The sequence below is a fragment of the Pundamilia nyererei genome, unplaced genomic scaffold, assembly GCF_000239375.1.
Source record: "Pundamilia nyererei isolate P.nyererei 1_Seehausen unplaced genomic scaffold, PunNye1.0 scaffold01500, whole genome shotgun sequence".
In the NCBI taxonomy this organism is placed as follows: domain Eukaryota; kingdom Metazoa; phylum Chordata; class Actinopteri; order Cichliformes; family Cichlidae; genus Pundamilia; species Pundamilia nyererei.
The window spans coordinates 1-10,639 of record NW_005188901.1 but is presented as its reverse complement, the minus strand read 5'-3'; the positions used below and the strand labels follow the sequence as shown (position 1 = coordinate 10,639).

The following is a 10,639-nucleotide window of genomic DNA, read 5'->3' as shown; positions in this document are numbered from 1 at the left end:
AGCTTTTTTTTTTTTTTTTTTAGCAAACTCCATTTCGGGGCCACTCTGCTATACAGCCCCGACTGGTGGAGGGCTGCAGTGATGGTTGACTTTTTACAACTTTCTCCCATCTCCCAACTGCATCTCTGGAACTTAGCCACAGTGATCTTTGGGTTCTTTTTACCTCTCTCACCAAGGCTCTTGTCCCCCGGTAGCTCAGTTTGGCCGGACAGCCAGTCCTATGAAGGGTTCTGGTCATTCCAAACATCTTCTGTTTAGAACTGAAGAAGCTTCTCGGATGAGAGGTGAAACGTCTTCATGCAACTTAAAGAAGTCCAGACGCTTTTCTTTGCAAGCTCCTTTGACTACGATGACCTGGATGACTGAGAACCTTCACAGACATCTTCTGTTTAAAAATTATGGAGGCCCCTATAGTCTTAGGAACCTTAAGTGCAGCAGAATTTTTTTGTAACCTTAGGTAGCTCTGTGCCACAATTCTGTCTCTAAGCTCTTCAGGCAGTTCCTTTGACCTCATGATTCTCATTTGCTCTAATATGCATTATGAGCTTTAAGGTCTTATATAGACAGGTGTGTGGCTTTCCTAAGTTCAATCAGTATAATCAATCAAATGAAGGTGTAGAACCATCTCAAGGACGATCAGACAAAATGGAAACACCTGAGTTAAATGAATAAGTATCACAGCAAAGGGTCTGAATACTTTGGACCATGTGATATTTCAGTTTTTCTTTTTTAATAAATCTGCAAAAATGTCAACAACTCTGTGTTTTTCTGTCAGTATGGGGTTCTGTGTGTACATTATTGAGGAAAAAATTAACTTAAATTATTTTAGCACATGGCTGCAATAAAACAAAGAGTGAAGAACTTAAGTGGGCCTGAATACTCTCCGTACCCACTGTACATCTGTGATGGCCTTAAAAAACAAGAATTGGGTAAACAAGTTTGAATTTATTCAGAATTTTCGGTAATCTACACAGGGTTATAAGTATGCATGCAGACACAAATATATTTCTACACTATCATTTAAATACTTCCATAAGTAGGGCTAAAGCCAAGGCATATTAGAGTAACTTCTTGTTATGTAAAAGTGTGAAAGCGCATTAAGTTAATTGCATTGGATGCCAAAATGTCAAAGCAAAAATGTCTGCTGCTGTATTTTAAGAAAACATATAAATTTTTAGTCAAAACAGTGAAATTTGTTTTATATGACAAAATAATATATAGTCCAAAATAAGTATTTGGCTTGCTATTTTCCGCCAGCAAAGTGTGCAGTTGCCAATTTGGAAGTGTGTCATGGGATTCAAGTCAAAGCCCTGGGACATTTTTCTTTGTATCTCTGGTATATGGAATATGTTTGTGGAAACAAATGACACCTGATCTTTCAGCTGAGCTTCTCTGCACTTACACTTGCTTTCAACTGACATATTCTAATATAATTTATATTTAAGTCACTTAATCTTATAAGCAGTGAACCCGTGATGGAAGCTAGGGGATAATGAACTATTGCTAATTGCTAATAAGAGACTGCAAGAAGCATTCCTTTAATCTGAAGTTCATAGAGATGTCCCCAGTAGAGTGCCGTGAAGTATAGTTTATTGCTTTAACAACTGGCATGTTCCACGAGGATTCATGTGAATTTGTTAGAGGAGAATATTTCATTATTTCATTAATATATTTCAATATATTAGCTTCTTTTAGCCACCAAACATCTGCTTTACCAACAGTATGGTTTAAAAACCAGTGCACTTCACATGCATCAGTGTCAGTAACCCAAGTTCCAGCTTCCATTAGCCCTTGTGAAGCAGGTGTAGTTTCCGGGATATGGTTCTACATCACGAGGGACCTGCAGGAAACAGATAGTGGTGAGTGTGACAATTAGTATCATAAGTGATTGAAGAGTTTTGGAACGGCAGTAAAACATCTCAGAACTGATGGACTATTATTACTGTCCAGTTTAAAAGGCACCCTCCTAAGCAATTGGAGACTTTAGACTGTGGGGCTGTCCAAAACATTCAGTCTAGCCATACATTTTTGTCTGATCATCATGTGGCCATTGTAGCCTTACTGCTTGGAGGTCCTGCACTAACCTCCATCTTTGTGATAGGGATGCTTTCTTTACAGGAAACAGGTGTATTACACATGGAATCTGGGCACTCTTTTACCCCTGCCTTATTTAAATCTTCTGCTTCTTTTTTTACTGGGTACTTTCTTTGGTGAGACCTATAAAATGATTTAGGGGGTATTTTTACTGGTTCTATTCCTTTAATATGTCCAACATCCGTGGACCCCTTTGACAACAATGTGTCTGGAATGTCTTTGTGTGGTTTCTCCTCTTCTGTTGTAAGAAAACCATGGATACCTGTCACTATCCCCGGTCATCTAGATGTATTTCTTTTCTTATTTTTGTGCTCCAGTTTAACCTGGTAACATATGCTTTCAAAGAGGGAGAGTACTGTACGCCTGGGTGTCTCTTTTCTTCAGCCCAATCCCTTGTTTCCTCAAATCTTGTTACAAAGACTTCTAAATCCTGCCACCTCTCAGTTTTCCTTTTCGCTAATGACACGTTAGGAGCTTCAAATCCTCTGTACTGGCCTTTTTCTTCAGGGCCTAATTTACAGGCCACCACTATGCTCCCTTCCAATATAAAGCTGTGAGGAATAAAGGGGCACTTTGGGTTTGAAGAAGTTTCTGCTCATAAGCTGCATCTGAGCCCGGGTCGTCTTTGTAAGACATGGTGCAGTGTATGCCTATTGTGTTTTGGATGTCTGTGTAAGGTCCTGCTCTGCGTCGTGTCATGTCATGCAACTGTGGTGTCACACTGCTGGGGCCACTTGGTACTATGTCCAAACTATACCAGTATCTGGGTGTTTTTGCTGAGAAATGTACAAATGTATCTGTACCATTTTTGTTCATCCTGTCCACCTTCATTCCATTAACCCAGGTAATACGGAGTTCACCTGAGCAACTGGTCCGTGGTCCGGTGGATTTTGTTGTCACTGTGAGATTTTCCCCTTTGTCTCAACTGGAGACACTGGTCAGTCACACACAAACCATTTTAAATAGCTAGTTTTTTTTCCAATTTATTTTTATTTTATGGTTATTTATTATTATTATTATTAACATGCACAAGCCCTCAAGTGCCTGCCTCCTAGTAATAGGCCTACTTTATTTTCCACTCGAGGTTCCGTGTTAGTGGCCCAGACCGCTTGCTCCCAATTCAAGTTGCTCCTCTGGTTCATGGATCTTGTCACACTTCTAGTTGCCTCTGCTCCCGGCCTCTATGTCCTCAAACGGTGTTTTTAACAACACTGGGGGGGGAGATCTTTGATTGTAAGGAATCCCAGACACCCCTGTGCTTGGTCTCGGTCGCGTTCCCGAGGCGAGTGGGGTAGATGGATCTGACTCGAAGGACCAAACTGTCAGAATAAAACTAAACAAAAATAAGGAAAAGTCAAGAACTGGAGCGTTTGTTCTTGCAAGGGACCAAAAGCATCGCTTTTGCATCGCACAAGGTTTCATGCAAGGGGTCGAAGGGGGAAGTCCCCAGTGAGCTTTTTATTAAACTTTGTTAATCCGACCCTCCTTTGCCTTAAGACTGTCACACAATAACATTTTTCCTTCTACAGGCTTCTCACGAGGACAGTTATGAGTGTGTGTACTGTAATGAGCAGATAACTTTAAAAAAAAAAAAAACTGGGCATACTTCCAATCACTAAGCGCACTGAGTTTATCCTTCAGTATCATACAGCTCATACTAATTAGAAAACACTGCATAGGATATTTTTTCCAAAATGGAGCCTCAATTTATATGAACAAATTGGAGTCTATTAGACAGATATGATTCAAACCACTGCAGCGCAGTGCCTTTAATACCCACAGCATTCTCTAATCACTGTAATAAAATGTTATGGTTAACAGTATCAAATGCTGCACTGAGGTCAATGACAAGCACTGAGATGAGTCCACTGTCAGAGGCAATAAGAAGATCATTTGAAACCTTCACTAAGGCTGTTTCTGTGCTGTGATGGGCTCTGAAACCTGACTGAAACTCTTCAGATAAACCATTCCTCTGCAGATGATCTGTTAGCTGTTTGACAACTACTCTTTCAAGGATTTTTGAGATAAAAAGAAAGTTGGAAATAGGCCTTACCTAGGATGACTACTGCCAGCTTGAAGGGATGTGGTACATAGCTGGTAAATAGATTTAGGCTCATCATATTTAAGATTGAAACATTGACACACATTAATGGCAGGAGGAATGGGGTCTAAAAGACACGTTGATGGTTTGGAGGAAGTAATTACTGAAGTTAACTCGGAAAGATCAATTGGAGAAAAAGACTCCATCAATGGTACTGAAGGTATCTGTAGATAACGTTACATATGTGAGATGATTATGAGTAGTTTTTTTCCTAACGGTTAAAATTTAATTTGTGAAGAAGTTCATGAAGTCATTACTAGTGAACGTTAAAGGAATGGTTGGCTTAACAGTGCTCTGACTTTTTGTCAGCCTGGCTACAGCGCTGAAGAGAAACATAAGGTGGTTTCTATTTCCTTCAATCCGTGATAATAGTAAGATGTCCTAGTTTTATGAAGGGCTCTTTTTTTTTTTTACATGCAGTGGGCATTGAGTCAAACCTTCTCTTGGTTGGTTCTAAAACATTTTTTAAACAACAATGCATTGTGTAATGAATTAGCTTTCCCAGACTGTCACCACCTCTCTGTCCCTCTTACTTTGGACTGATGTTAGCACCATTATTTTCAAAATAATTTCCAACAGCTACTTTCCAGATAGTTCTGTGAAACTCTCTTGCAGGGCAGGTTTAAAAAAACAAACAAAAGTACATTAAATGTTTTGGATGCCATTGAAATTTACTCCATATGCTGCAGTATAATTTAATTGCCTTTTTATAATATATACTGACTCCGCTTTATCTTCTCAGGTATTGGATATGCAACCCAGGTAGTGATTGCATATGCTGCTGTTTCATACATTGTGATCCAGGCATGGGCTTTCTTCTATCTCTTTTCATCCTTCAGTGCTGAGATTCCATGGGCTAGCTGCAGGAATTCCTGGAATACAGGTAGCTATTCAAAGCGAAGGAAGATTTCACTGTGGTCATTCTTTATTTCAGAGTTATTGACATGGTGATCTAGATGATTTGGGGAATCTCACATGACAGTGAGGTCATTTTGTGCTTGACAAATGTGTAGTCTCTAATATCTCTTTTATCAAACATAGATTAAACTTTGTTGACATGGCTCTGCTTTTTTCTTTGTCAGAGTCTTGTTTTGAATTTGATAAAGCAAATGTGTCATCCAACTGGACAGCAGCTGCAAACGCAACAACACCAGCAACAGAGTTCTGGGAGTAAGTGTAAATGACATGTGTCTGACCTCGGTAGATGGATTTACCTCTGGAGCTTTTGCCAAACACTGAAGCCATCAGTCCCTAAATTTCAACAACATATATTTGAGTTATTGGAAAGCAGCATTTCCATACTGGTTAACCAATAGCTGCTCATTATTTCTCAATAGTTATCAGAGTAAGCAATCTGTATACACATGGTAACCACACTACATAATCAGTCCAAATACAATTTCCTGATTGTTAATCTGGAACATCCATCTTTTTAGCTCTCATTGTCTTTAGATGTGTTCTTGTAATCTGGTACAGATGTAAGATCCTTTTTGGGATGGATGCTGATAATTGGCGATAATACCATCAAGTCATTTTTGTGTTGGATTATTCAGATACTGATTAGGTCACATCGTGTTTAGTCATAACACGCGGCTGTACACAGCTGTACGCTCATCTGGCCCAGTCTCGATTCTCAGTGTTGATAAAAATTACGAACTCACCAAATATCAAATTATGTAACTGCTTGAAATATGACTTTGTACCACATACAGCATACCACCTTTGTGCTGTTGGATGATTTTAATCATGATACTGTTGGTCACGATTATGGAAGGAGTGGTCTTATTGATATAGTCAATATTAGGAAGGTATGATTGGTGCCTTCTTATCACCATGTATGTCATAAATATACTGACATCAGTAATGTGATCAGTGGCATGCTGATACTTTTGTGGCCAAGATTACTACTAATCATATACTCACAACAGTTCTGAACTTAAACACTTGGTGCTGAATGAGTTTAAGTTGCCCCTGATATGACTGGTTACAGCCAACTAGTGACTTCACACATTAAAATGCAGCAAATCTCTATGTATCAGTTTGTTCACAAACTCCTCTTACATGGTCATACGTTATGCAACCAAACTTGGCTGCTAAAAGTTCTTATCTATTTTACATATTATGATTCATCATGTTGCCTAGTAACCACCAAACAACACAATGCAAAATGAGTCATTTACAGTGATTATAACACCTTATCATTTTAACTCCATGACAGTAACATGTCATTTACTGAATATAATAAAAGTATAATCATTTCTGATTCCTTTTCATCTGTGGTGTTTACTGTTGCACTGTATCATTTGATACATTAATTGATTAAATCAAGGTTCCAGTATTTGGGATTTTACAGTATTGTGCAAATGTCTTGAGCCACCCCTCATTGTTTATATTTTTCCAAGTTGCCAGATTTTATTGTAGTTTATTTATTTATTTTTTTTAAGTGCTCAATAGTTTTGAAAGTGAAAGTCTGAAAGTCTTTCGAAGTGTTTCTTTGTTGCTTCTTTGTTGCTGTGTTACTAACTACTAAACACTGTCATCAATCATTTAGGTGTAGAAAAAGCACCTAACTCTGAAATGATATCTTTAGGCACTTTGTGACTAGCAGCCTGTCACAAAAATACACTTTTGTTGGAATTAGACAAGTGGATAAAAGAAGACGCATCAGAACTAAAAGACTATCTGTAGAATTGCATTCTAAATAAATACCTTGAACATATTTTAGGTAATGAGATTTGAATCCACTGAATTTGTTGAAATTATGTGCATTTTATATCTATATAGATAAATAAGGGAGGTTAGTGTCTGGCTGATGGGCAACTACATAACTGACTTTCTGGTTTATTGTAAATAAATATTGTAACATTTGCATTGTGTCAACTCTGTTATCACTTATAGTAGTTGTGAAAAAAGTTCTTTTGCGCCCAAATGGCTTTCGTTTTAACAAATAATATGGGTTTCTTTTCAGGAGAAGAGTACTGGGTATATCTCAAGGGATTGAGGAGATTGGTAGCCTGAGGTGGGATTTGGCCTTGTGTCTCTTACTGGCATGGATCATTTGTTACTTCTGTGTTTGGAAAGGAGTGAAGTCCACTGGAAAGGTAGAGAAACATCTTTAAAATATGATTTATTAGTCTACATTTAGAAAATAAGTTCTGTAAACACCACCGTTTATACATCTACTATCACATCTGCGGTACCTTTTGAAGTAATATTGCAAGAATACATTTGTATTGGAAAATACCAGGATTGTTTTAATTGGTCACTGAAAAGAAAATTATCAGAGTCACATCCAAGGTCTGGTTGCTGAAAGTTTAATCGTCTCATATAAATTTGTTGGTGGGAACATATACTTCAATCAAAAGAACCTTCATAGGACCTTAGAAGGACAATACAGAAATACATACAAGCTGGAGTTTATCAGGATGTAACAAGGCAAAAGTTCAGGACTGTTGGTACTCTCCCTGGGAGTGGCTTCCTGTGTAAATTACACTACTGCAGTAGTGTAATCTACACATCTCTTTTAGAATTGCACATGTGCAATTCTAAAAGAGATGAGTAAGAACCTAAGGTAACAGCAACCCCCTCTTAAGTTTCAAAGATCACATGGTTCCAGTATTGCTTAATGTTCTGTGAACAGCTCAAACTAAATCTGAACTCTTTGGGAGGAGGCACAGGGATGTATTTGGAGGAAGAGGAGTTACACCTAAATGCAGACAGCAGTCATGTCTCATTTTGCAAGCAAAAAAAGAGAGACAATACTATGGCACAAATGAGGAATGTATTGTCTGAAATATGTTTAGATGGAAAAAAAAATGTTTTCTTACACCAAAGAACATCAAACTTTACACTGTCCCTGTGATGTCTGCTTTGAACCATGCATTTCCTTCTTGTTGACAGGTAGTTTACTTTACGGCCACTTTTCCCTATGTGATGTTGGTGGTTCTGTTAGCTCGTGGACTCACTTTACCAGGAGCCATAAACGGCTTAGCTTTTTACCTGTATCCTGACCCCACAAGGTTGGTGGACCCTCAAGTAAGTAATAAGATCAAAACAATGTGTCAATACCAAGAAAAGCTGCAAGCTTGCACACTACCCACGGAAGCCTAAACACTAAAATATCTACATTTTACACAATGAATATCATCATTTAGTGATGAGTAAACTAATATCTGTGTGTTGGCATCAGGTTTGGATGGACGCGGGTGCACAAGTCCTTTTCTCCTTTGGGATTTGTCAGGGGAGTTTGACGGCTCTGGGCAGTTACAATAAGTATAACAATGATTGTTACAAGTGAGTACGCTCCCCCGCCCATGTTCTTAAATTTTAAAAAAAAATGCTCAAAAATTCTAGTAATCTTATTGTTATGACAAGATAAAACTGCACTAAACAGATGTTTTCAACGTTATTTAATCCCTGGCCACTTAGTTTTAAAATAGCCAGTAGGGAGCACCAAAGTGATACTTTCATAAAACGGCACAGGCTTTCTTAATAACATGCAGACTGTTTATGACATCCCTTGATTATGGAACAGTAAATAAAAAAGTTTACATAATGCTCAAATCCTGTACAACTTTTTTCTTCTTACTTAATATCTTGGGCAGCAAGGTACTTTTTTTTTTTCATATTTCAACATTTTAAACAGCTGCTTTTGCTTTAAGTGTGTTTCTTGCTTTGCTCTTTGTTGAATGCTGTGTGTTTTCTTCTTTTGTCTCCACAGAGACACATTTGTTCTGTGTTTGGTTAACGGAGGATCCAGTTTTGTTGCAGGGTTTGCAATCTTTTCTGTTCTGGGATTTATGTCCTACGAACAAGGACTGCCAATATCAGAAGTGGCAGCTTCTGGTAGGGCATCATTACACAACTTCTGTTATATTTAATGAAGTCATTACACTGTCAGTGGGTTTTATTAATCCACTTTAAAATACGCCCCCCCCCCAAAAAAAAAAACAAAACAAAAAAACAACCAAAATCAAGGCAAAACAAAGCAATGCTAAATGGAAAAGCTGGGCCTGTGTTTTTACTTGGCATGGAAATGGCTTTAATTTAATTTTGGAGACAAAATTCCTGTATTAGCTTCTCTTAGCTAAGCACGGCTAATACAGTAATTCCCCGCCTTTAATCCTGAACAATCCTCCTGACCTTAAACTCTTTCCAATGAAATAAATGAATGCTATCAGGTCATTATGCCTAACAGTAGGATGTTGCAAGAATTTGTGAGTCCAGATTTAAAACATTTAGAGTTCTGTAACTAAAATATAAATTGGGAGAAGGCTGCAGTAAGCAGTTTTATCCAAAAATATTTAAGTTGCCATCAATGACTGAAAATATTTCTGAACAGGACCTGGCTTGGCATTTATTGCCTATCCGCGCGCGGTAGCCATGATGCCTTTACCTCAATTATGGGCTATATGTTTCTTCATCATGGTCATCTTGTTGGGGGCAGATACACAGGTTTGCTTTAAGCCAATAGAAATCCTGTTTATTTTTCACCACTGTACATGTTTGGTTCTTAGTAAATGTGTTTGATTTGTCTGCGTCTTTTGCAGTTTGTGAGTTTGGAGTGTTTGATGACCTCAGTGACGGATATGTTCCCCAATGTGTTTCGAAGAGCTTATCGTCGAGAATTGCTGCTGCTCTGCCTCTGCTCTGTTTGCTTTTTTCTCGGCCTCCTCCTCGTCACCGAGGTGAGAGCTCTGATTAACTTTCCCACAAGTCTTTACACTACCCTCAGTAGGGTGTAAAAATGGACCAGTGCTCATTACTCTTAACTTACTTCTTTCTAGGCAAAACTGAATTTGCATGCATGCATTTGTTGTCTTTATCTTTGATTAGCTATACCAATTAACCTCTCTGTCTTCCTGCAGGGCGGCTTGTATTTCCTTCAACTCTTTGATCATTATGTGTGTAGTGGAAACAATCTTCTCCTTCTTTCTGTGTGTCAGTCGATAGCGATTGGATGGATATATGGTGAGTCATTAAAATCCGAGAGTCAAATCCTTGCATGTTTGCACAGATCTGGCTAAGAAAGCTGATTCAAATCCTGCTAATCCCACATTAATTGAAAATACACTTAAGACTGCTTTTATTGAGTCGCTTATTACTAAAAGGCCAAAATTTAGGCTTACTGTATAGGCGTTCATTCCAGCTATTCTGAATCTTGCTCAGCTGGGGTCACAAGAATAAGCCGTGTCTTGTGGGTACTGGCTCAGCACCACTTTACCAGCAGCTTCACTTTTTAAACACTTTCTATTGAGGTGGAGTTTTCCCTTCAGGCCCAGTCCAACAGCACAATTATGTGAAGTTAGTGTTAAAAAAAAAGCTCTCAAATTAGTTAGAGGTTAAAATTATGACCACTAACTACTGCATTCTTCCAGAGGCTCATCTAATATTTCCTATATCTCCCTCTTGCTAACTAAGGAATTCGTTAAATCAGTGGTTCTC

At 38.3% G+C, this 10,639-nt stretch overlaps 1 protein-coding gene across 1 annotated transcript; it reads left to right on the top strand.

Annotated features, from left to right (window-relative positions):
• Positions 1–4,918: 4,918 nt before the first annotated feature.
• LOC102215931 (sodium- and chloride-dependent GABA transporter 2-like) lies at positions 4,919–10,414 on the top strand (the record flags this gene model as incomplete). Its single annotated transcript, XM_005755441.1, has 9 exons — positions 4,919–5,078; positions 5,278–5,365; positions 7,164–7,296; positions 8,096–8,230; positions 8,385–8,488; positions 8,916–9,040; positions 9,537–9,649; positions 9,745–9,882; positions 10,063–10,414. Coding segments are annotated over 9 exons (1,155 nt in total), but the record flags the coding sequence as incomplete, so codon positions are not given.
• Between the last annotated feature and the right edge of the window lie 225 nt (positions 10,415–10,639).